The 27378-nt window shown below is 42.7% G+C and overlaps 1 protein-coding gene across 3 annotated transcripts in view; it reads right to left on the minus strand.

Annotated features, from left to right (window-relative positions):
* The window catches only part of pitpnm3 (PITPNM family member 3), a 60361-nt gene that overhangs the window by 12025 nt on the left and 20958 nt on the right, over window positions 1–27378 (minus strand). For 2 of the 3 annotated variants that reach the window (XM_052078195.1, XM_052078197.1), the window contains 8 exons: window positions 25725–25829; window positions 18407–18477; window positions 17953–18176; window positions 9955–10144; window positions 8192–8332; window positions 7054–7259; window positions 4145–4308; window positions 3073–3243 (listed from right to left, as the gene is read on the minus strand). In XM_052078195.1, the coding sequence (XP_051934155.1) occupies window positions 3073–3243; window positions 4145–4308; window positions 7054–7259; window positions 8192–8332; window positions 9955–10144; window positions 17953–18176; window positions 18407–18477; window positions 25725–25829 (1272 nt within the window). The remainder of the gene's footprint in view (window positions 1–3072; window positions 3244–4144; window positions 4309–7053; window positions 7260–8191; window positions 8333–9954; window positions 10145–17952; window positions 18177–18406; window positions 18478–25724; window positions 25830–27378) is intronic. The other variant, XM_052078196.1, reaches the window with a different exon arrangement.

Below are 27378 nucleotides of genomic sequence, written 5' to 3' on the forward strand. Positions count from 1 at the left end.
TCAATACGAAACCCTAATTTTGGTTTCAACCCCTTACGTGAAACCCTTTAGTTTTTCATTCGTGCCTTGCTTGCGTGCTCTATCGCTAATGACCTGACCGCAACTTTGAGTGTGAAATTTTAAGCCATCCGAGCGGCGATGAAACAACGCTGTGCACGCATCTGGATGGGGTCTAATCGATGCATTTCTGCGTGTGTGACAAACAAGTCATGACTCAAGTCTAGGGAGTCACTCGGGTCAATTTATTTTCATGTGCAGCCAACCGGACAGCGGGTAGGATGAAGAAGATTGAAAGGACAATGGACCGGGAGGGAAGAACACACACAGGAAAGAAAGGCATTTTATTCCGTTCACAGAGCACGGGACTTCAATACAAATCCTTCCAATCAACACGACAGCTTCTGTCAATGTGTCCAACTTATACGAAATGTTGAGCTGTCTTGACATTTGGGGGAAAAAAAAATCCAAGTCAAAAAACGTGTACTGTGCTTTGGATGCGGTTTATTACAATCCCTACTCTCTCCTGCGAGGAAAAAATAGACGACTTTGGGAAAGCAACATAAAGCAACAGATGTGCTCGTTGTTCCGACCCCGAGAATACAGATGATCCCCAGCTTCGGGTGTGATATATAAATCCTCTAAGTCTAGGCTCCATTGAAAGTGGATTTGTTTCAGTGATGAAGACAGAAGGCAGATAAAGTAGATTAACACCTCACTCGGATTCCTCAAGTTTTGTATTTTTTTATTTATTTGGCTTACCATCGCATGTGACTACAAATGCATCGCAAAGGCTAATGAGGACGCCCGTCAAGAAAAGAGCGTTACTTTGCTTCCTGAGCAACATTTCTGAGACACGAAGCCTCAGTCCCCTAGCACGCACGGAAATAAAAAAAAGACAGGGAGACGAGTGTTGCGTGGGGGGAAGAAAAACAGAGGCAGAATAATGATGTCGCCAATTCATTTTTATTGGAGGGTGACGCAAAAGCTGTGGCACCGATAGTAAAAAAAAAAAAAAAAAAAAAGGAGGGGGGGGCCTCGGTTTCACTTGCCAGGTTAAACATGCCGTGGCCTCCAAAGTGTATTTAGAAATAATACGTTAGAGACATGAATCGTATGACATTTGAATCATATTCATTATTGACGTCTTTCAACAAAATATCAGATGAATAAATACACTAGTGGTTTAAATCGTGACCTTGGTTTGAAAAAGAAATGAACTCATTCATTCATTCATTCATTTTCCTAACCGCTTGATCCACACTAGGGTCGCGGGGAAAAAGAAATGAACTGAATGAGGCAAATGAATGACTGACTAAATGTAACAGAGTCATTCAAATATTTCCTTCTTAAAAAGACTAATCTAATCCGGCATTGAATTAAAGGTATAATGGACTTTATTGGCTGCTTTTTATATTTATCGATATAATGACATAAAATAGCAATGAAAAAATAAAAGCCAATTTTATTAGGGATGAATGGGTTTCATTGGGAAAGACTCCTCTATTTGAAAATACAGATGCACTTTTATTGAACATCAAACTACCCCTTGGCCACCCCGATACAAAGTCAATGTTCCATTACATTTCTGAATAAATCATTTTCTCGGCATGTTTCTAAATTTTGCTGCAGGCATGTGTGCGACTTTGCCTGTGTGCAAGTGTGCTGAAGAAGACAAAGAATAGGACACGCTAAAGTTTGTGGGCGTTGAAAACCTTCAAACTACTTTGAGCTGTGCTGTAAAATTAATCCTGTAATTCATTTTCCACTTGAACGTGCTCATCACTTATTAAACCTTAATTACATTTTAGTGGGGAGCTGTTGATGCTTTGCCGGCTTTTCATCCTTTGTACGACCGTCAAAGTAGGGAGGAGAGCGCAACGTCATTTCAAGCTTTGAGTCCTGTCAGAGTTTTCAAGCTTAAACTGAGAGCCGGAGTCACATTTAGCCATCTGGGCCACTTTGCGTTTTGGCCCCAGCATATTTGGAAGAGGTGGATTGTGGTGCGGTTCAAATTGCTAACGGCCACTGTGGACAATCAAAATGAACACGACGACAAGAAACAATCCACAGAGTCAAAACAGAAGACCATAGCACACTACAATCAGTCACAAACTTCTGATTACTCCTTGCAACCTAGTCATACACACCGCCACCTTGTCCAATAGAAATAAACAGAACTACTAAAAATAATCCACAGTCAAAGACGTTCATAGCACAGTAAAGTCACGTAAACATTCAATTAATGTTCCGCCACATATGAATGATGAAAGTCACCTTTTTCAATCGGAATAAGCAAAATGACTCCCAATAATCCACAGTGGCAAAAAAATGTACATGGCCTACAAGGACACATGCATGGGCGACATGCATGCGTCCTTGAATGTGATGGCTCCTCATGCCAGTTATTACCGATAAACACCCCTGTGCCTAGGGGAAATAAACAGAGACTAGAAATAATCCACAGCCCAAAAAAAAACAGTCCATAATTTGACCATCGCTACACATATGCCACACAATTAATGCGATCACTCCTCTTGCCAGTTATGCATTATGTACCACAATAGAAATTAAAATAATGATTCGAAATAATGCACAAAGTTAAAAATCACACATAAAAATAAAATAAAATAAGGCCCCAGCCAGCTTGGTCAAGCAAAATGTGTCATATGATGAATTCAGTGGTTTATGCCAGCAGTAATTCATAATAATTGTCACCTTGCACAATAGAAATAAAGAAGATAGTAAAACATATTTTGAAATAATCCATAGAATAAAAAAAATGTCCATTGCACTTTCAGACGCATGCAACCGAGCAATTCTCAACTCAACTGTATTTATAGAGCACTTTAAAATGACCATGTGCCTGTGCAATGTACTTGTCTGATGGTTAATGAAATCACTCCTCTTGGCTGTGATTCCTGATAACTACCAATGTGCATGCAACATATGCGTCGTAAAATGACACTTCTTCAAGATTAATACCATTGCGTGCAATAGAAATAAACACAATGACAATCAATAATTCACAGTATGTATAAATAAATAAACATACAAATAAATAAAATCTCTCACCTATGACCAGGGAGCGTCCATCGCCCAGAGGGTGTCGTTGGTAGCGTGGCACAGCGAAAGGGGGCAGCTTGTGAAAAAGAGGCTGCAGCAGAGGCTCTAGCCTGGAGGCCGAAGGGTCCGATGGAAAAAACAGGTTGAAGATCTGAGAGCAGGCCGGATGGAGCTGATGCACTGAAAGACGGTGACAGACGTGAGCAGGAGACACCATCCATGTCATGACTTCAAGAATTCAGATCTTTCCTGGCAGTGCTCAAGAGCAATAATAAACAGTGTTAAACCAATTGGTCATAATTACAGTATTCATACTCTTGTAAAGGCCTTGAAACGCCAAAGCCCAACGCAGGCCTGAAACCCAGAACCAGTAGTGAAGCCCTATTTTCAAAACCCCCTTGAAGCCATAACCCTGCCTTGACACCACAAATTGAGATCATAAACCCTCATTTGAAACCCTCATTTGAGAACCTAAAGTATTGTAAACTCTAATTTTAAGTCCTTACCCGCGTTTGTAACCCTGACCCAGGCTTGAAACCCTGGGCCGTATCTTCATTTTTGTACCACGGCAACAGCAAGTCTTGTTTTACCATTTTTGTGAATTTGGCAGACCGTGTTGAGTCTTGCTGGGCACTCCAGCAGACCGAGCGTTTTTTTTTTCCCAGCGCACCTGATAATTTGGCGACAGAAAGCATTCCACATTTCAGACCAGGTGAAAGGCAGGAGGCGCAGGTGTGGTGTACCGCAATTTGGGTGAATTTGATTGAGGGCACAGGCAGACAGATTCGCAAATGTCGGTGGTGGATTGCAATCTTATTTCATTCTTTAAAATTATCTCACATGTAATATGACAACAGGATCCATGGAAGACTCTGAATCATTGTACTAATAAACCCCGATTTAGGCTTAAAACTTCTATTTGAAACCCTTAGGTTAAAAAAAATCACGTTCTTTGTAAAGGTGGAGTTTTTAATGCAACACCAGTTTAATAATAAAAAACTGATGTTTGCACATAGTTGAAAGTCAGTGGTGATAGACTGATGCAAGCACACAGCATGCTGAAAGAGTGTGGCTCTCTCACCCTGGACGGCGGGCAGCACGGTGCGGCGCATGGCCAGCACCAGACCCAGCGGACAACCCAGTAGGAAACAGTCGGACACGTCAAAATCAAAGCGTCCGGGGTTGAGCAGCAGACTGGGGCTGCTGCTACTGCTGCCGCGCACCTCCGCACTTTCCTTTATCAGACTGGGCACATAGAAACAAAGTACAAGCAAGATCATGACATCCGACAAGCTTCATTTGAAAGCCTATAAGACTACTATGAAACCCAAATTTAATACCATAACCCGAATTTGAAGCTTTAACGCAGGCTCGAAACCATGATGATAAACCAAGCTGAGAATTTGAGACCCTAACCATTTTTTCCTCATATGCAGCTGCGGTTATTTTTAAAGCGCTCTTTAAATAATGTTGAGTTGTTGTTGTTTTTAAAGCTAAACGTCTTCAACGACTGAATTTAAACGTGTTTGTTTATTTGTTTTCACAACATCATACAAATGTGACGAATGATCACACTGGATGAGCATCCGGGGGCAGTTGTCAGCATCTCTCCTCCATGACTCAGCCACAAAACACACACACGATGCATAACAACAGTACACCACACTTGCAGCTTGAGGGCCTGCGTTCATCCTCCGCGATGACCTTTGTGCTGACAGGCAGAGTTTCTAGCAAGCCAATGTTTCCAGATTGAGTTTTGTGCAGGAAAAGAGGATTAGCCAACTTTCTACTCATATCTCTACGAGGCAGCACTGTGGCAGCATTTCTTTCCCAACTTTTATTAAACCAAGGCGCACCGCTTAGCTGAAGAAAAAAGAAAAGAAATAATGCTTACCTCGTCCCAACCCAATGACTTATTCAGTGTGAAATTTGGGCGTGTTTAATTAAACACAAAAATGATATATATACCGTATATACCGTATTTTTCAGATTATACATCGCTCCGGATTATAAATCGCAACAGACAAAAAATGCATAATTAAAAAGGTAAAAACATATATAAGACGCACTGGACTATAAATCACATTTTGGGGGGACATTTATTTGATAAAATCCAACACCAAGAACATACAACGTGCCTGGTATGTTCAAGTAACATATTAAGAGTTATTCAGATAACTGTAGCATAAAGAACATGCTAACAAGTTCACCAAACCATCAATGTCACTCCAAATCCCAAAATCAACGGAATCTTCTTCCTCTGTGTCACTTTAAAGCAACTCCACCAACTCCGGAGGTAGAAGTAAATGCAGTTGAGTTGAGTTGAGTTGAGAAGATGCAGCACTTCCTCTTCTACGTCACTTACATCAGACTTATCGTGGTTTTATCAATACAGGTCTAGGGCGGCCTCTTGTGGTTTAATGTGAAAATAACATGTGAAATAATGTAATAATGTGTTAATAATTTCACCCATTAATCGCTCCAGAGTATAAATCGAAACCCCAGCCAAAATATGAAAAAAATTGTCTGGAAAATACGGTAGATAAGAAGATATATCAACTTGGGACTTCCTTGAAACTTGAAGGTTATGACTTGAGACTTAGTGCACACAGCATACAGTATACGGTACGGCTTAATGCCAACACTGCATATTGGCCATGTTCATACATGTTTTTCTAGCTGGTGATGTAAGTGACTGCCCCCATGTCACCTTTTATCAGGCATTTCCAGCGTGTGCCTGTTATCAGAAACGAGGCACTGCCGATCATCACGACAGCTCTGCTACGCAATTTTGCTTGGACGCGAGAATGGTTCTGCATCTGTCACTTTACCATAATATGCTGCCTTTAAAAATAAAAATTGGGGAAGGCTGTTAGAAACAGACGGAGGCTTCTAATATGATCGGCAAATGTGTGACCGGTCGTGTCCACTGAGGAGAAAAAGAGCAGAGGCTAACCTCCTCTCAACGTAATCACAAGCCAGAGGTGAGCGCTGCGACGTTCCGTGTGAATTCATGGCACGCCATCTGCAGCCGATATATTGGATGACTGAGGAGGGACTGCACAAAGTGACTATTTATAGTGCAGACAGACGGGTGAGTGAGTGATGGCGGAGGGTGCGATGCAGCCTGCTAGGCTGCAAATATTGATGAAAAGCGGGAGCCAGACGGTCCGGGTAGACCGGGATGAGAGTGGAACGCCGAGGTCGGAATGTTAATACCAAACACACTCGTCACGCAGAGACAGATTGAGAGTGAGGGAGTAAGCGCTGGCAATTCTGGACGGCAGATAGCAGGTGTGTCGGAGAGAAGTTCCAGGATTGGTAGTACAAAAGATTTTGACTAACTGGAGACAGACTCTGTTCGGGTGGGAGTTATAGTTTGAATCGAGGTTGTTGGTTTCAGTAAAGGTTACGGAGGATGGGGTTAGGCAGTTAGGGGACCATGGTTTAGGGTAATGGGTGTAACGTTTATGGCCGGTCGCCGGGTGGACCACTTTTACAAGCTTCAAGAAACTTCTGTCATCATCACCAAGATGACACAGGTGTGCCCGAAAAGGGGACACGAGTTTCTGTTTGAAAGAAGATGAAGACCACCCACCCCTCACTCCGTCCCTCTTAGCCCAAGATGCTCGCCTTCCAAAGTCACGTAACACTCGAGTGGTGAATTCAGTTCACGGTTAGAGGTAAAGGAAGAGGGTTGAATTTAGTTCAAGGGTTAGGATTTGCGTTTGGAGTTTAGTGCTAAGGCTCAACGCTTATGTTAAGGTTTAGCCCGTATGAGTAAGGGCTGGGATTCGGATTAGCATTAGCTAGCTTGTGTTATAAAAACCCTAACAAACCCTAATAACTGGCAGTTAGAAGGTTAGGGTTGGGAGTTTGAGGTTATGAAGGATTAAGCGTTATTGAAAGGTTTTGATTAGGAGTCAGGATTACTGGTAGTAACTTCCACCAATCCGAATCACATTGATCCAGTAGTGCAGTCAGGATCACCTGGAAAAGAAGACGTGCTGGCCAGTGGACGACGTGTCACCGTCGTACGAGTCGCTCTGCTTACGGCTGAGGGACGGCGGCCCCTGGCAATGACCTTCATTGGGGGCAGAGATGTCGATGTTGCTCTTACTAAGCCTTTTGCTGGAACTTAGACCAGGACTGGACTCTCCAAGTAGGCCTGGGTTTTCCTGAGAGGAAAACATGAACTGATGCAGTTATAATATGTTAGCAGTTTCTTAATTCTCATTGGTATTAGCACCTGACTGCAGGGCAAGATCCTTAGCAACCCGCCTTCACACTTTTTGTACTCAGATTGCTATTTGTTAGCATATCAACTATCAGCATTTTTGCATTTGTATTAGTAGCTGACCACATGTAGAATGATGGAGAATACTTAGCACTTTTTGTATTGATATCACTATTTTGTCATTTGTTAGCATATCAACTGTTAGCGTGTTATCATTTCATGAATTCTCTTGAGAAATAGTACCTGGCCGCCGAACATGGCATCAAATCCATTGCGATCTGTCTTGGCATTTGTCATATTACCATTTGGCCATTTTTAGTAAACAAACTGCTAGCATGTTAGCATTGTATCCGTTTTTATTCTAAATAAGACTTGACCACAAGACATGATTTAACAACCTGATATGCCTTGGCGCTTTTTGGACTCAAGCAGTCAACTTCCTATGTTTACAAACTACCCGTTATCATTTTTCATTTGAAATAGTAGCAACGCGCTTCAGGGCAGGATATTACATTTGTATTGTTCTTTCTGAGCTCTTTCTGGACTACAATTTCCAACATTAACAACTGGTGTCATGTTCCCATTAAATTGATTAGCATTTGATAGAGTACCTGACCACAGGGCAAGATGTCGTGTCACAATTCACATTAGCAGTTTTTGCACTTAGGTTGCCATCTTGCTGCTTGTTAGAATTGTTAGAATACCAACTGTTAGCATATTAACATTTTACTAAATTTCATTTGTATTATCCATTCATCCATCAATTTTCTATTCCGCTTTTCCTTCGGGACCTGCTTTTGTGGTTTTTATTCATAGGTCGCTACCTTGCCATATGTCAGCATTTCAACAGTGAGCAGTAATTGTGCCTATTTTAGTAGGATTTACAATCACCTTGAGGCTCTCAGTGCTATTGTTCCTGCTTCCACTGGTGGCGGCGTTGTCGTTGTTTGGGCTGCCAGGTCTTTGCTGGTTGCTGAAGCACAACGCATCAAAACACAACACGCCACCCACGCAGTCGCCCATTAGGCACACCTGCATACAACATGCATACATATGCATTAATGAGCCTCCACTACATTATTAAAAGAAGGATGTACATGGACTCTTGGGGTATAAATGTTTGTTTTGTAACTTCTGCAGGAAAATAAGCATCAAAGATATGTCATCTTTCACCGAAAGGCACGATCAGCTTCGCACAAGACGCAGTTTCCTTGTTGCCGTTAGCCATTTTTCTTGAGTTGAGTCAGCGTGTATTTAAATGAGTCACACATGTACACCACCACGGAATTCAAATTGGCTCATTTTTTCAGGCCTTTGCCTTTCAAAGCCTGTTGCATGCAAATGACAAATTACATAGACGGTTAATTTAATGTCACAGATGAACTTTAATCTACCGGTATGTTATGCATAAAACAGTGGAAAATCTGGATGGTGACCTTTACATAGAGTACGGACCCTCTGCAGTACAATACAGCTTTATTTACTTACTATTTATTTTGTATATAGCGCTTTTTTTGTATGCAGCGATGGCTGTTTGAAAGTGCTCTATAAATACTGTTGACTTGACTTTCAAAACAGCTGCAGATGTAACAAAGCGCTTTCTATAACTGTTGACATAAAAGAACAATAATATAATAGATCACATAAAAGATTGACAGAAATACAATCGGAACAACTATTCCTACATACGCTGCAGTGTACTTAGACTCGTGGACTTTGAACATTAAGTCAAGGTCTCAATTTATTAGCTGGAAATGAGCTCCTCTGCTTGAGCATTTGTGTAGTCTCCTGTTGTCTGTTTCCATTGCTCGTACCCGTAAGGTTTATTACAATTACAACACTGAGCAAAGACAAATTAAATGATCAATTCTCTTCATTAAAACCCAATTATTGTGTATAAACAATGCAGGACTAAATCTCCAAAATCGATCAAAATTTCCTTAATCAGCAGATTTTAATCATTTGTCATATAATTAATCCACTACTTCCAGGAAAATTTACGCTGAATACTTAATTCTTTCCTAAGTGTAAAGTTTACTCCGATTAGGCTGGGACTAAATGCAGTCTTTTACGGAGTATCATTTTCCATGAGAGGAAAATGCACCTTACGAAATTTGGTGTGCAGTCATTCAGATCACTGCGTTACCGCAAGAGTCGAACAAATCAAGAGCAACAGCCACAGGGGGGATCGTTATTGTACCGTTATCGTAATCACCTTTGCCACGTTTAATCCACAGCTCTCGATTCTTTCCTTTGCTTGATTGGCTAATCAAGACCGTATCGACTCTTGCAAGAGGCTTTTTGTGAACTGTGGCGAAGAAGCAAACCTTGGATGATCAATAAATAAATAAATATACAGAGCTCCGCAACAAATCATAGTGATAAGTCAAATTGCAGAGTAATATTTGGTCAAGTCACTTAACAATCAACTCCAGCTTCAATAATCACTTGCCTTTTTCACTACAGCAGGCGCGTGGCGGGATGGCGTCGGGATCAACGGTACTGTGCAACCTTGCTCTGCACTATTCACAAAGTGTCTTAACATCTCTCACAAGTGGTGAGTCACCTACACTGTTTTTTATTTTTTTATTGTTCGGCAACAAAGAAGGCACAAAAAACAATAACAATCGCCCAAAAAGCAAAAAAGCACGCACCTTTCCCGAGAAGCCCTGCCCGTCGTCGGACTGCAGGAAGCTGCGGTAGACCTGGTTGGCCCGGGCGATGACGGTGGCGACGGCGTCCTGGTAGCGGGGAGAAACAATGGCGAGCAGCGGCAGGGCGGCCAGCGGCAGGTGGTCCACGCTGCTTGACACGCAGCTTTCGTCGTAGCTGTATGGGTTAAGACTGTAGGGAGCAAGAAGAAATGCACAAAAATCATCTTCAGCTTGTAAATCTCTGAAGAGCACAAAGAATAAACATTTCGGATTTTATTTTAAAACTTATGTTTTTATATACCTGTATGATAACATTTTAATTTTATTTAAGTTTTGGCTTAAAAAAAAAAAATCTGAAACCAGAGCAGCACCCGCAACCTGACCTTGGATGAGCAGATGAAAATGGAGGAATGGATGGATTGATATTTATTGATGTTTTTTTTGTTTCTTTTCATTCATTCATTCATTCATTCATTCATCTTCCGAGCCGCTTGATCCTCACTAGGGTCGCGGGGGGTGCTGGAGCCTATCCCAGCTGTCTTCGGGCAGTAGGCGGGGGACACCCTGAATCGGTTGCCAGCCAATCGCAGGGGACACAGAAACGAACAACCATTCGCACTCACACTCACACCTAGGGACAATTTAGAGTGTTCAATCAGCCTGCCACGCATGTTTTTGGAATGTGGGAGGAAACCGGAGCACCCGGAGAAAACCCACGCAGGCCCGGGGAGAACATGCAAACTCCACACAGGGAGGCCGGAGCTGGAATCGAACCCGGTACCTCTGCACTGTGAAGCCGACGTGCTAACCACTGGGCTACCGGGCAGCCTGTTTCTTTTCATTATAATGACATTACGCAAGAAACTATTTCTTTTACTAAATTTGGACAGCATTTTGACTGAGAATTTAAAAAAAAATAAAAGCTTGACCTAATTGTAAAGCATGAATTTTAATTACATGACATGGCCTGAAAGTATCCTGAAAAATGAATGAATGAAATCCAAAAGTCCACATTTAAATTTCCTTTAGGTGTGGCAATAAAGTTTATCTCGTTGTTGCATATGGAGAAAAAGCTGTTGTGTCACAAAGAATAAAACCCCCCCGCGCCAGTGAGCACCTGCATGTGCGTGTCAGCCAAGTTGACTTTAATGGATGTTTATGCGTCAGTGTGATAGCGCTGGGGAAAAGACCCGTCATGCTCTCCTTGCGCCGACTGACTGTCAACGCCATCCATCAATCGGCGGCATTACAAGAAATGGCAGCGAAGCTCAGCCAAGGTTGCAACGCATCAGTGGCCGAGGTGCGCCAGCTCCGTGAGAGCACTTTCAAGCATTGGTTCTCGAACTGGGGCTTCTCAGAATAATTACCGGAGCAATACATTATTTGATCCTTTTTACATGTGCTGACAGACACATCAATAAAACAAGAATAACTCGATAAATTCAGTCAGTGAATAACTCACTAGGAATCATCCCCAAAGTCAGCTGTCTGGATCACACTCGCTTATTCTTCTTGCAGTGAAAATGAGCCCCACATTAAACTTGCGTTCCCTTTACACTGAAGAGCTAAAGCCGGTTGCCATTTTGGACACTTTTGTGGTTTACTGATGTTGAATTTAACAGTATAAATAACATCGGCTCTTACCCTTTTGAACGCTGCGCTGGTTTAGCTACAGTAATTTACCCAATTTGGGGTACTTTTAACCCAGCGATTTCAAGAGTGTATCCCTAACCGTAACCAGGAGTCAACCCGAAATGAGCCTAGTCCTAACCTCCCATTTCAATAAAAAGCAGATGATTAAGACATTTGTTGAAATGTTAGAGAAAGGAGGCCCTTTAAATACAATCTTTAATGCATTTTAATAAAACATTGATCAGAATCAGTGTTTCCCAACATTTAGTGGGAAAAGAAATGTCACCCCACACTAGCAAATAAAAATGTCACAAAAGGTTTTTATTTTCAATTTACTAATAAATGTTCTTATTGAGTGTAAGGTCTGGGCCTGTTTTAATACAATTATTTTATTGTGTGAATTCCAGTAAATCATTTTCTGTTCAGTGAATTTGAATCATTTCCCGCAGCACACCTGACGAGTTTGGGAAACACAGATCTAGATTATGTTGCCAAATCAGATCAAAGTCTACATAATCGACATCATTAGACGTTTCTATTGGGTGTGTTGCGTAAATTCAAGTAGCTCCAAAAGTGCTGACAACACATGTTCCAGAGTACCGACACGAAAACAATTAACGCCACGCAGATTCATGTACACGGATGAATAGAAACGTTGTCAGTTGCTCTCCAGCTCCTGTCACTTCCGCTTGTTACTACGCCGTGAGCAAATGTATTCAATTTTTTTTAAAACCCTGGCTGGTGTCCCAGCGGAGCATTATGAAAAAGGATGTGTGAAGCTGTGAAGCATCCCGGGATTCGTCACGATGGGTGGACTGTGTGATGTGCAGCTGTCTGGCATGCAGGATTCATCCGAATCCTCTGGAGATGCCGTTTGACTGGCGCTCTGTGAGGCCTCCTTTGTGAGAGATTGCTTTTTTTTCCCTTTTTTTTTTTTAGAGCAGAGCTCCAGCATGCTTGTAAGATAATGGCGAACATGCATGTACTTTGGAACATGTGGTGGGAATGTAGACATTGGTATAATAGGGCGGAAATACTCCTAAGTGTACAGGTATGTCATGCTTATTTTGGGTGGGGGGGTGGTCACAAAATGGTGATACCTCAATTTACGAATGACTTGAATTACATATTTTTCAAGATATGAGCTGCAGCTAAGACAAGCTTTTTTTGCCTTGAGTCGCTAAAAAATACAATTTCAGGTCTGGGCGCTAAATAGTGGCACAGCAAGGAGCACATAGTAAATAAACGATTCACTATCCATCCATCCATTTTCCGAACCGCTTGATCCTCACTAGGGTCGCGGGGGGTGCTGGAGCCTATCCCAGCCGTCTTTGGGCAGTAGGCGGGGGACACCCTGAATCAGTTGCCAGGCAATCGCAGGGCACACAGAGACGAACAACCATCCACGCCCACGCTCACACCTAGGGACAATTTAGAGCGTCCAATCAGCCTGCCATGCATGTTCTGGAATGTGGGAGGAAACCGGAGCACCCGGAGAAAACCCACGCAGGCCCGGGGAGAACATGCAAACTCCACACAGGGAGGCCGCAGCTGGAATCGAACCCGGTAACTCTGCACTGAGAAGCCGACGCGCTAACCACTGGGCTACCGGGCCGCCCGATTCAATATCATCACGCTCCTAAAAAAATCAAGGCCTAAGTCTGGGTTTTTTTCAGTAAAGATGAAAAACTGAACCAAGTTCGAAGTAGATTACATTTCTTAATCATTTCAATTCGGGGGTAGAGATGAATGATCTGTTCAACTAAGGATGAAACGTCTTTGAATTGTGTCGCATCCCACGTATCAAAAGACGTATTGAGCAGTCTTTTGTGAAGATGCACACTTGCCAGCTAAGTTGCACTAGTTCCAACCCTTTTAGCAACGGCTATTTGAACAGGTAGCCAAACAATATAATATTCACAAGCAGATTTTTTTTTTCATCCTCTGAGAAAATCAACTAGTATCGCTGCAGCTTACTGAGTCACTTAATTGTGAAGTCCAAAGAAAGGAGCACAATGATGAACACTAGAGGGACTTCTTGATCTCGATCTTATTTTATATTTGGTTCTCTTAATTCTCATTATAGAGAGCCTTTGAAGATGCTCCTGCAGGCCCGACGCAGGCGATCTGCCGAAGGGGACTTCATTAAGAGCAGAAGATAGCTCTTACCGATCAACCTGGATATTCTCCCTGCTGTTAAAAGATAAAACATCTCACTCTTGGGGGGGGGGGAAACAGCGTTGACTGCCAGCTTCTGGCTTAATTGCACTCTGGATGTAGAAATGCAAGCCAATTTGCTCCTTGGAATCTCTTCATGAACAGAGTGAGAACGTAAATAGTCGCAGTTGTTGCTCGCTGCCTGTCAGAATAATGAGAGCTAGACCTCCTCTTCCTCATCTTCCCTTTCCTTAATCTGTCCTCCGGGGCAACTTTCCATCCTTCTGCCCATGTCAGCTTTTTAATAGTCCAAGTCTTTCTTTTCCATCAAGTTAGCAGAGCGGTGGTGGGCAGGCTCCATAGGCAGGTGGGTGTGGAAGGAAATCTTTGTGGGAAAAACCCTGCAGCGTTTTACACTGTGGAACATTTTTCCCCCGACGCTGTTCTGGCTCTGACGCCAGCATCAGCCATGTTGGGCCGAGAATTTGAAATTGTGAACTTTGCTTTCATATATAATCATAAACTTTGTTAAACATATTTTAAATCCCAATAACAATAAAAACCAAATACTTCACAGTATTGTGAAGATGTGTGAGTTTAAGTGGTTGCCGTGATCGCCCTCTGGCAACGCATGTACATTTTGGACCCTGAGACTACACGCTGCTCTCCTTCTTCCAGGGTAGGCCGGCATAAAGCATTATTTTAAAATCACATTATCTATTTATAGTATTGGGGAGTCCTGCTCCGGCCTCCCTGTGTGGAGTTTGCATGTTCTCCCCGGGCCTGCGTGGGTTTTCTCCGGGTGCTCCGGTTTCCTCCCACATTCCAAAAACATGCTGGGCAGGCCGATTGAACACTCGGAATTGTCCCTAGGTGTGAGTGTGGGTATGGATGGTTGTTTGTCTCTGTGTGCCCTGAATTAATATAATTCTGAATTTCATCAAGTATTGTTTTAAATCAGGGCCAATGCTGGTTTTAGCAAAGCCGTCACCCAAAAAGGCTTAACATCAGACCCTGCTAACCCAGTCCTAAAAACCTGATATTGTAAACCTTATTTTAACCCCCCCCCCCCCTCCACCCCACATGCCGAAAACGAAAAGCTAATAAGTTCCTTGTACACTAATTTACAAACCAGACCTTAGCTTGAAAACCTAATTTGTCAAACATTCAAATCAATGCTGCAAGTTACCTCCTGTAGTGTGCATGCGTGTTTATGGAAAGCAGAGTTTGTGTTGTTTTGACAGGTTACCATCAGCAGCTCCTGTCGATAATTAGACAATAACTGCAGGTGGGCGACAAGCTGTCTCCAGCAAAGGAACAAGCGAAGAAGCGTCTCCACGTGGATGCCCGACATTACACCATTTCTAATTACATCCAAAGTGGCGATTGTGTGAAACTTTTCATGCGCTCAACCTCCGCGTTGTTTTTTTTTTTTGTCAGGCAAGCTGGTAGCTGCCGCAAGTGGAAATCAGCCAGCGACCGTTTCCCACCTGTTCATCCCTTGTGTTTGTGTTTGTGTCATGTCAGGCCAAATGAGGTTGAACACGCCCATGTGAGCGACATTCTTAATCAGATGCCACCATTTATAACGTTATAATGTTATCTGTAATGGCAGTTAACACTGTTTATAATTGACGCCATTACAACGAACACTGTAATCACCGCGAACGCCACTTTGAACAATGGTTCTCACACTGAGGAAACCGGACCTGTGAGGTTCTGCAAGACATAGCTTTCGGTCCACAAAATGTCCCAAACGTAAACCTGGTTTATGTGTCTTATTTGTTTTTAATGATTTTAACTTTTACTGTTTGACTGATTTTAAATTATATTGTGTTCAAGTGGCTTATATTGTATGATTTTTTTTATTCACAGCTTTGTTCACTCTACTGTATAAATGAAGTATGTCAAGTGACTTCAACCTTAACTATGTCTTGCAAGCCTACCGAGAAAACCTAACCCTTGTTTGAAACCCTAAGCCTGACTTTAAAATCTCCTTTGAAGTCCAAACCCAGGATTGTAACCCTAACCTTGGTTTCTAATGTTGGTTTGAAACACCCAACCATGGCTGAAAGCCCCAACCTCTAACAAGCAAGGACTGAGCGAAACCTTTACCAAATACATTTTTTGGCCACGGCATTCATCAAGGAGGAAACTCTGTGCTTGGTGGTTGCGCCTTCTCGGCAGCATGGATATACCAGCACTGTTTTTGCCTGGGAGGACTGTCGGCGCCATTTGACTGTCGTTGCTGGACAGTCCCGGGGGGCTTGTGTCTTGCGCCTGTTATGGGCAGCATTTTTCACAGCCCCGCTTTGTTCAGCGGAGAGATCGGTGCTGTTGAACGGTCTGCGGCTGGATGGATGTAAGGCTTGAGGAGCCGAGGATGAGAAGAAAGGAGCGTTAGCGAGGAGCGCCGATGCGGATGTGGAAATGGGAGTCGCCGCTTGGAATTGAAGTGGATTTACATCGGACAGGAGATGTGAGCCAATCTCTTTTTCATCAATGGACGCTATAGCTTCATGTTTGCTTTCAAAACTTGGCTTGTAGCAGACGTGTGCACGTTTTCAGCATGACTTCTCTGATCCACTGGTGAAAGGACACTTTGATCCTCTCCTCTTTCATCCATAACTGCTTCAGACAACAAAGTGTATGCAGAAAAGTGGTGAAGATTGCACGACTCTCTGTGTCCTATGTGTTGTGTTGTGTTATTTTTGTTATTTTGAGTGGCTGCCTTTCCAGCAGCTCCTATATTTTGTTGTTCTACTTCTTCCTTTCATAAATTTGCTGCTGTGAATCGGGAATTTCACAATTGCGAGACTAATAAAAGTTTTCTTATCTTATCTTAAAACATTATATTCAGGAGGAACTTGATCAAAATGTATACTTTCCGTGAATGGTACGACAGCTCGCTTATTTTCGGGCTCAGATGATCTTAAACACCGGGCATAACAAAACAGACTCCAATTCTCTAGTGATGGAAGACTCCAATTCATAGCAGCAGCATTACGTATTTTCAGCCAAGCTAGCCCTAACACGATTGGAGGGATTCGAGACGCCATGACAAAAAAAAACAAAAATCTCCATAACTTGACATGATGCCTGGAGATACGTGGTTGAAAAGCACAAGAAATAAATGTATCAAGGTCAGTAACTCAATTTACCTGGGCAAATTCTTCCGTGGCGCAACTTAAGGCTTCAGCTATCAGAATCTGATTTATTGGCCATGTATGCAAGGTCCACATGCAGCTGTATGTTTTAATGAGCACTGGTGCTCTCTAATTGCTCTCTTAGTCCGAGCTCACCACCATAGCGTGACAGATGAGGCAAATTTGGTTCTTGATACACTGTTGGGGCAGGAGGCATCTCGATCGTGGCAGCTCGGGAATCCCAGGGGTGCGTTCCTCGGGTGCCCAACTGCTCAACGCGTGAGCCTAATTTATCAAACCGGTGGGCCGGCAGGGCAACCGCACCACGGAGCGGTCTCCTGCTGTCCCATCAGTCGTCCCTGGCTGGCCAAAGCATGCTGAAATTGAGTCTCCGGTATCCATGGTCGGATAATTCTAACAAGGATGGGAAACTAACCAGATGGAGTGCGGATCGTCTATGTTAAACCTAAGCAGCGGTATCGCACCCAAAGGAGTGCTCTGTTCCTTCTGCGCCGCCAAACACGTCTGCGACAATTCAACCAAAATATCACTAAGCCTTAAAAACCAAACGACGCCATCCAAATGTGAAAACGGCATCATTTGCATCTTAAAAAAAGAAAGCAAATAAAGTTGTAAAAGGTGTTATGTCTCCTCATATTTTCAACAAAGAAGCTCTGCGCTGCAAAAATGGGAGCTTTAATGGATGCGAGGCTGTATAATTCATAACGAGGACACACCTGACAGCAGCCGTCCACATCCATTAAGAAAAGAACGCCCCAAATGGGAGATGAATCTAAATCAAACATCAATTATCACTTAATCCACAAATATACCTCTGCCAGCGAACATTATTTCACATGCTTAAAAGCGGCCAAAGGTGAAATTAATCATTGAAAAGATGGCACCAGTAAGAAATGTTAAATATAGGTTATTGGAGCAGGACCAAACTAATGCAAATGTGAGAAGAAATAACTACTAAAGGGCTGTTAGAGAGAGGGAACAAAAAAAAAAAAGGAGATTCCCGCAGAGAGGCAAATTCCAACCAGGTTAATGAAACACTCACTTGGACACCAGCGAAAAGGCTTCGGCGCACACCGCAGGGCACGGCACCAATTTGATCATCACGTGCTCGGCGGCGGCCTGGAAGTGCGCCCGCGTCACCTTGTCGAGCACAGACGCCAGGGTGGCCACGTCGCCCGCCTTAGCACTGGGGTCGCCGCCCACCGTGTCCAGGATGTTGCCACCGTGCACGACCAGAAGTAGCACGTGCGTCGGACATTTGGAGTTCTACAGAAGACGGATGGGACCCAATGGTGAATCAGCGTGTGGCTCGATACCAAAGAATTTTTTTTTTTGGTACTCCATCTTCCAAGTAAAACAACTGTGTGTTCGTGCTCACGAGGTGGTTCTGCTTAGACCTTGTCCACCTGAATTCTTATCAGCTACGCTATGTTGCAAGTAACTGCTATCATTTCTGTAAACACAGTGAAGTTCAGTTTTTCAGATGAGCGTCATACCTCGCCACGCTCCAGTCCCTCGATGCCGCTTTGTGGGGCACAGCGTGGATCGTCCAGCTGATAGAGACCCTCTGTAACGGGGTGAGAAATAACAAGGTAAGTCCAGGCTCAACCACACGTGGGGGGTCATATAACTGGACTCAAGCCACACCAATTTATAAGACTTTCTTGTCTAATACTCACGAAACGACATTCACATCTGTCTTCTCAGGCCTGTTCCCATTTGAAAAGTACATTTTTCGTGTGGCCTGCGTAAACCTGTCAAGTAGCAACCCGCCATTAAGCCGACACTCGCAATCTAAAGGCCACCTCTTCTGATGTAAAGGTTACCGTGAATTTCAGGTTCACTCTGCAATTTCACCCGAAAGCTGGAAAATCACCAGCTTCTTGTGAGCAGTGGAGATTGTTCCTGAGCAGGATTTTATGACTTGGCTTTTGAATTGATCAAAGGATCTTTCATCTCTAACTGCTTCAAACAACAAAGTGTATGCAGAAAAGTGGTTGAGATTGCATGACTGTCTGTCTTATGTGTTGTATTGTATTATTTTGTCATTTTATGTACAGGCACTCGCAGGGGCTCCTCTCTCTCTCTCCCGAGGAAAGAAATTTCATCTGTGCTGTATGTTGCACACGTAGCACATTTGACAAGAAAGTTGACTTGACTCAAATTGGTTGGGGATCTGAACTTGATTTGCGTGACCTCTCCACAGCGACCTCTGCAAACGATATCGATCTATGGAGGTGGTCGATATTACACAAATGCCTCTTGTCTTCATTGCACCTTCAGACTGGGTGTTGCTACTCCTACATGGTTAGTTGAGAAGGATTTTTTTTTTCGCCCCACGGGTACAAAAAAAAACAGCAATGTTCTTAACGCTTCTGAAGACGGTCATCTCATTCAATTTCCTCTCTAAATTGCATTTTTATTTGGATTTATTCTGTCCTCTATTCGCAGCCCAGAAGGGAGCTCGCTGCACGGCGACACTATTTTTGGTCACAAAGCAACAGAAAATCAATGAAGGGAGATTTTCTTGTTAAAAAGTAGAGGGAAGGAAGGAGGGCAGGAGAGAGGGCAGGAAGGATGGAAGGAGGAAAGCGAAAAGTTCCGGCATTCCCTGGAGACAAAACATTGTCGGGTCCCACAAAAGGACTATTTCAAGACGAGAGGTCGTACACGCTTGGAGTAATCGGCCAAGGTTAATGCCGCCATGTGTCCACATAAAGATAATGATTGGTTTTCAGCATTTTTCTCGAGAGGCTGTGGTGTGCGAAACGGCGAGAGTTGCTATCGATGTTCAATACCAAGTACAAAAAAGGCTCCTATCATGCTTAACCATAGTGATAGCAATATGTTTGAATAATCAAATTGATCCAATACTGTAACATTTGGGATTGATATTCACTAATAATTAAAAACAAGGTTGGTTTTGCCAATATAGACACATTCTTAAAAATGAAATTGATTAGATTTTTCAATATTTGGTGCCAAACCGAAAACCATGGAAATATTGGGCAAGCAGTGTCGATACATAGAACGATACATCCTCATACCAAAGGTGGATGTTTACGATGATACTAGTGCAGCGTGTTATACCGGAGACAAATTCCTTGTGTGTTATACATACTTGGCCAATAAAGATGATTCTGATTCTGATTCTGATGGATCATCAATTTGATCAGAAAACGCAAGATTTGGGATCCGATACCAGATTTGGAATCCGATACGAGCTAAATACAGTAGTCGCACATTGAGATCTGTTTGATTCGGCAAGATTTGCATTTCTTTTTTAAACATAGTCAATGAGACTAGTCAAAGATGGTTGAAAGTCTCATAAAATGAAGGGAAATATTGATCCTCCCGTTTGGATCGCGTGAATCGGCCTCCTTAAACGGGAATGTTTTTTTTTTTTTTGCGTGCATCTTTCCCATTCGCTGTGGTTTCCCCTCAGGTCTCTCGCGCCGTCGCGGTGTCACATTTATCTTGTGTAGCCAAGCAGATGGTTGGGAAAAGAGCGCCGCAGGAGGACGCAGACGTGAGGAAAGCCATCTTTGTCATCTCAACGAATGGCTGCTGCGACTTCTTCGACAGTTACATGGAATAATGCATGCAGACTTTCTCTCCAGTTTTTCAGAGCCACTACTAATATGAAAACAAAATGTTTAAAATGCTTCCAGTCTAAAAACCTTAATTTAAGATCTTAACCTTGACATGACATTCTAATTTGAAACCCAAAACCCGATTCAAAAACTCATTTGAAAACCTGACTAGGATTCAAAACTTTTACTTGAAAAGATAACACTGACAGGAAACCCAACTTTGATTTTTGGGGTGTTTTGAGCATCGTTGGCTGATATCGGCGGCTTCCACAATACCCAATACTGATACCTGGTTTTGCTACTTGTGTATTCCTATTTAACACCTACTACAACAACTTTTTAAATGTATATGATCCTGTCTTTGTGAGGTCCTCCATCTCTTGTTACTTGGCCTTGAGTAAAAGCGTTTATATGAGTGGAGTGACAAACGTATGCAGAAAGACGTCAGACGGGGACATAATGAGAATGGAGGTGATGTACGAAAAGGGCAGAGTGGGGGTGGGGTGGTGGGGGGGAGAATGGGAGCACACAGGATGAGGACAATTGGAAAAAATGGAGATGAATGAATAATTGGCAAGGTTAGGAACCCATAAAGGCTTGAGAGGAAGCAACAAATAGACCATTTAATGGGCGGCGCAGACTGTGACGAGCCCGCTGCACTTTTCAGGCGTTAATTGCGGATAGATTTCCCCTTAAAGGCATGAGGCCGACTCACGCCGCACCCCGATGCGGCCCACACTAATGTCAGCGCTTATTACGCGCACGAAAAATGAGGACGGGACTAAAAAATGGGAGCTATTAATGTGATCACTCCTCTTGCCGGTTTTTCATGATAACCGGCGCCTTGCAGAATAGAAAGAAACGCAATGACCGATTAATCCACGGAAACCAAAAAATGTCCACGCACACCGACAATGTACAAGTCCTGATACTGTCATGAAATTGTTCCTTGCAAGTCATTCAGGGAATAGACATGTCGTACTATTACTTTAATGCCATTAGTCCACTTTGCACAGGAGAAGTACACGACGACTTGAAATCATCCACTCAGGCCCCCCAAAATTAAATAAATAAAATAAAAAGTGCACTGCACATTCAGTCACGTCACATTCAGGCACATGAGAGGATGAAATGCTCAAAAGTGTCCCGTACTTGTGCAGCAGTGGAGTACTTCACAGGTCCTTAATGCTTTAGTGAGTGCCCTCCTCTTCATCTGTGTGTAAGTGTGTGTGTGTGTGTGTGCGTGTGTATGTGTGTGTGTGCGCGAGAGAAAAAATAATGCTGCCGTTTCCAACTGAAGTTAAGTCTTTGAAAGCTTCCACTTAACTTGGAACTGGAAGCTTCACAGCTAACCTTTGAAGGCTCCTTTTTTTTTTCTTCCATACTTTGAAACGGTTTTCCAAATGAAAATAATGGGAAGGCTCCAAGGTGAGACCGTTATATCATAAAACTGATGATATCGTGAATGTTACTGACCAATTCAAAGAGCTTTGATTGCGAGTTCAGTGGTACCTCTACTTACGAAATTAATTGGTTCTGGAAGAAATTTCATGAACTTCAAAATGTTGTAAATGGAGACACGTTTTCCATGTAAATGCCCTAATCGGTTCCAAGCACCCCAAAATTCAGACATAAATGTTTCCAAAAGAATAAAAATCCATCAAAATATGGAAGAAATACCTGTTAGAATTAGATTATTGCACAATAAATGAGAGTTTCGCATAATGTAAAAAAAAAAAAAAAAGAATACAATAAAGAATAAAAATGATGATAACTTTTAACAGCATCCTCATTGTTTTTTGCCCTCTTTAGTTCATGTACTCTCCCAGAAGTGGGTTTTGTCTGGCGTTTTGTAAAAAACTGAGCAAAAGGTGTTTGCTTTTGTCCAATCCTTCGAAAATGTCCAAAGTAAACATCAGCATAGTGAGCGATCGCCGGACTGGTGAACACTTGTTCTGGGTGACTCACATTTACATAAAACTATCGAAACGCCTCATGGCCCAAGGGGCACATGACGAGGACGCTGCACACATCTATATCACATAGAAACATGCAATAGAGGTCTCTCTTAGCCAATGGGCTGCTAGGAAGATGCTCGGTAATACCCAATGTCAGAGCAGCTATAAGTATGTTGTGTTTAGGAAACTCGAAACAGCCCATACTGTATTTTTTACTTTTTGTATCTTGAGGAGGCAATATTTTCCTGTTGAGGCATTTCGTAACTTGAAAATGTTGTATGAAGAGACGTTCGGAAGTAGAGGTTCCACTGTTAATCATTGCAAAGCATGGAAGTAATTACATTTTAATTTAGGGCGAAACTTGGATTTGAAATCCCATCCACAGTTTGAAACCCTGAAGTGTAATCCTAATTTGAATCTGTAATCCAAAACTGAAATCTTAATTTGAAACCTTAACCCTGATTCGAAGGCATAAATCAAAACCATAACCCTTTATTTCAACAGTAATTTACGACCTTAACCTTAGTATTAAAACCTCACTTGAAACCCTAACCCTATCTTGATTTAAAAGCCTAACAGTGATTCTAAACTCAAATTTGAAATCTTAAACCTGCCTTGAAACCTAAACAATAACCTTCGTTTGAAACCTTAAATTAAAAAAAAATTCAAAAACAGTATTTTGAGAGCCTAACCTGGGTTGATGGTCTTATTTGAAACCCTACACCTTAACAATGAATCTTGCGGTGGCATCACCGACACATGCTAGCACACACTAAACACACACAAAGGCAAAAGAGGACTTGATTCTATAGATGCTCACTGATCTGAAGTTACATTGAGTAGACTGACTGATTAAACTGCACAGCGCATTCACATTTAGCACTCTGCATGTTACTGGAAGCGACAGTTGACAGACATTAATGGTAGGAGACAAAAGGCTTAAATATGAACATGATTATTATTAATCGCAATGCACGTCTCACAGCTATGGATCAAATCCCTCGGCAGCTGCAGAGAGAGTTCAAGTATTCGATTAAAAATCCCAAACACTCTGCATAAATCAACATAAAAACCTTGAGCTGATTTATGACCGCTGAGAGATCAAATGAAAATTTTCCGTAGTGTCAGCAGCACATTGTGTGCGTCACGCAGGATGGCTCCGATTTGGCTGAATGGATTCTATTAGGATTCTTCAATGAGATGCCGCTAGGTAATATGGAGGCATGTGAGCTGGCATATTCTCCTGTCTGCACTTTATTCCTTTCGGGCTTTTCTTGCAGGCTTCCAAGGTGCGGCGATTCTCCTATCGAGACTTCTGACGCACCGAGCATAGCATAGGGCGGTCGGTGAGCGTATATGGGACAAGTGTGCCCACAAGCCCCCGTCCACATGTCGGCATGAATCAGCCGAGTTGGCCGATTCAGCAGATCACAATCATTACCTGCCGTCAGAGGCTCCGAAATGGCTCAAAATGTGCGATGTGATCTTTTTTCTATGCACTGAGACCTTAGTACAGCCTTCGGAGCACAGAAATCAAAATATGCCATCTCCATTTTATGCGTCTCCATTTTGAAGGTCACTCCATCCAGAGTCCAGAGTGTGTACACACTTCAGCCGATGCGAGAATGTGCAGAACAAAACAAGACCAAAAAAAAAAAAGAAGAGTGCAGCAGCGTGCCTTTCCTGACTTAAGCACCCGGGAGAAAATGCCCCGAGGCGACTCTACGTTTAAGTGTGACATCAGTTGCCATGGGAGTCAGAACTTCTTGTATCCTGCACTCAGCGCGTCTACTCTATGCAATCTCTTCTTCTTCTTTTTTTCTGGAATTGACGTTGACAACTGCTTCCCAGTAAAGAATTGTATGCTTGTGATCACAAGGCAACCCGACGTTTAGTTTGAGTGGGAGACTGGCTTCCGTGTTCGAAACAATTCCTCTTTACCGCAAGGAATCCACACAAAAGACAACTCGAGGAACAACACCCCCCGATGTTGATGTTGATGGAGAAAATTTGAAAATAGCTGCATTGACCTTGCATTGAATACTGCAGATTTTTTGAAACAATTTTCAGAGAGCTCCTAGCCGTTATTCCACTAGTAACAGCGATTGAAGCCCACAGACGGTGAGAGCGAGCGGGAAAGTACTGTATGGTTCAAACAGATTGCATATTTTGCATGTCTTCATATGCCCTCCCCCCTCCCCACATCCTCTCTCAACCACCCCTTGCACACTCTTATGTTCATTTTTGGGCTCACTGTGCTCAAGCTCCTTTTATTCCAAAGCACCAAAGAATCAGCTCACTGCACCAGACTATAAGCTCCCTATTCTCATTTTGGTATTTCGTTTTTTTTCTCTCTCTCTCTCTCTCTTGCTCCACTCCTGGGCTGCTTGTTGATATCAGACCAGTGACATTTGGAATATTGCTTGTGGTATTAAAATGAAATGTGAGGTGGGGGGGGGGGGGGGGGGGTGCTGGCATTTTGGCACTTTCAGCAGCAAACCACAAACCTCCAAAAAAAAAAAAAGATAAGAAAAGATAAGAAACCATGATTTGTCTCACAATGGAGAAATTCACAACTCAAAAACAAAAACTAAATAAATTCAAGCACACGGAAGTCTCATTTGTTATTGCAACAATATGTTCTAGGTACCTGTGATTTGGATGACATCAAGATGTTGTCTTTCTAGTTTATTCCGTGCAAGAAGGAGAGATTTTTTTTTTTTTTTTAAACAAATTGGTGGAATATCATAACTGTAGAAGGGCTTCTGACGAACACGGCAACGGCTCTCGGTTTGACAGCATACGTGGAGCCAGCTGGCAATCACACATAAACAATTACTGGGAAACAATTGGGAATTGCCCTTCCAGTTAATTGCATGCCAGAAAGAAAAAAAAAAATTGGACACAGAAGATGCATGGAATGCAGTATACCAGGTCTTCTCTGCAGTCACCGATAGACAGTTGAAAACAGAGCTGCATCGATCGCAAACACACAATTGTTAAGATACTTGGAACAAAAAAGCTGTGACGTGATTAGGTAATGTGCTGTAGGGGCCTGTGGTTTGTGATCGAGGGGGCCTTCGAGGCTTTGTTTAAGTGTGACAGCAGTTGGAGTATTAGAAGACTTTCCGTGTTCGCCCTGTACAATGTCTCCTCTTTCTACTAAGGCATGAACCAGTTAGAAATTTCTTGTTTTGGGGGTTTTGCAAGGCATAGTCAACCATATATCGTGTGTGAGTGCGCGTGCATGTGTGTGTGTGTACCATGAGACGGGTCCATGTGTCCCAGTGTCTCAATCTGCTCCACCAGGTCGTTGGAGTTCCACTGACTCATGCCCAACAGCATGGCATTTTTCCCCTCCATCACATCTGTTCAGACACACACACACAAAAACATTAAATATTTTGCCCATCCCATTTTGTCATATTTACAGTCAGTGCAGTTTTATTGTGAATATACGAGTGTGTTTAAAGATCTGAGGTGGACCAACTACATCGAGGTACTGGTATTGAGATTTCTTTATTGACCAACCAATGGGGTTTTGAGGTGTCTTCGTGCAGCATTTTATCTTATTAAATTAATTCTTACATTATTCTAACTGACATTGTATCACACCAAACCCTGGAGAACCCACGGGGTCAAATTTGGCCCCTATAAATTCTGCTACTCAAATGCTACCCTTAAATCCCAAAGGGTCAAATTTGGCCCTAATCCTAATTTAGGATTAAAGCATTGAATATTTGGAAAGAAACATATATTTTGGTGTTCAGTGAACATATAGCAGTCATTTAATGTATAATTCATCATTTTCCAAAGAAGAAAAGGGTTCTTGGGTTCTCCAGGGTTAATGTTGCCCGCTGTGCATCCATTGCTGCCTGGTCATCCCCATCTGCTGCCCCCTCTCAAAGTTTCTCATTTTTCCCCTGATGGTTTTTTTTTTCTGTTTGGGTTTCTTTGAGTGGGTGGGGGCTCCTTGCCTTCCTCGGGGTCAAGATCAGGAGATGTCGTTAATATTAGTCAACTGTGAGCATTTGAAGCGCTTTCAGACTTTTCTTTGATTAAACGGGATGTAGAAAAAAAATTGACTTGCCTTGAATCAAAATTGCGGAATATAATTCAAGTGGCCCTGATTGCCAGTAGTAAGTGGATTCCACGAATCGACAAATGTGAAGCACTTCTCATGAAAAAATGTTTAGAAAAATTATTAGTTCCGTGATTCACAGAGAAAGCAAAAAGTAGTTTTACAATCAGACTGTAAAAATGTTGTGATTCAGATTTGAAATGCATGCGTCATGGCGTGTCAAAAGGCTCAGCCCACATACGGCATTGTAAAATGAAAACCTCGATGACGCCCCATCCCTGATTCCATCTTGGATTCATTTGGCTGAATTGTCTTGGAGGGGTTGGTTAAAGTCTGACTTCCTGTACTATTTACAGAACGGACTTTTGAGACTTTGTCATGGATCTTGTCATGTACAATCCATAGGAACTGGCCAACAATTGACATATTTTAGCCAAGACGACAGACTTCCTGTCCATTTTCAAATTCAGGTCCTTGAGACTCTTTTATGCAGTCCACCAAAGCCCACAAAATGTGTTGATTAAATAAGCTGGTGGCAGGTGGTTTTTTTTTTTTTTTTTTAGCAGTTCCTGAATTCTAAACAGTGTGAAAGCAACTCGAATAGTTTTCAGCGAGTCCTACTGTTTTGGCAGTTTAGCCTAGATGAAGAGCACCCCCTGCGGTGGCGGCTAAAAACAAACAGCTGTGCCGCAAGGTGTCAGGCAGTCACGGTCAATGATAGCTGAGAGTCTATTGGACACTTGTGAGGCTTACAGCACAAGGACAAGCGGAGCCGGTTCGAGTGGTCGGAGTGTTTTTGTCAGCAGGCTCTGGATGAGTCATGAAATGGTGGTGGG

This window comes from Hippocampus zosterae, chromosome 10 (assembly GCF_025434085.1).
Source record: "Hippocampus zosterae strain Florida chromosome 10, ASM2543408v3, whole genome shotgun sequence".
NCBI lineage: Eukaryota > Metazoa > Chordata > Actinopteri > Syngnathiformes > Syngnathidae > Hippocampus > Hippocampus zosterae.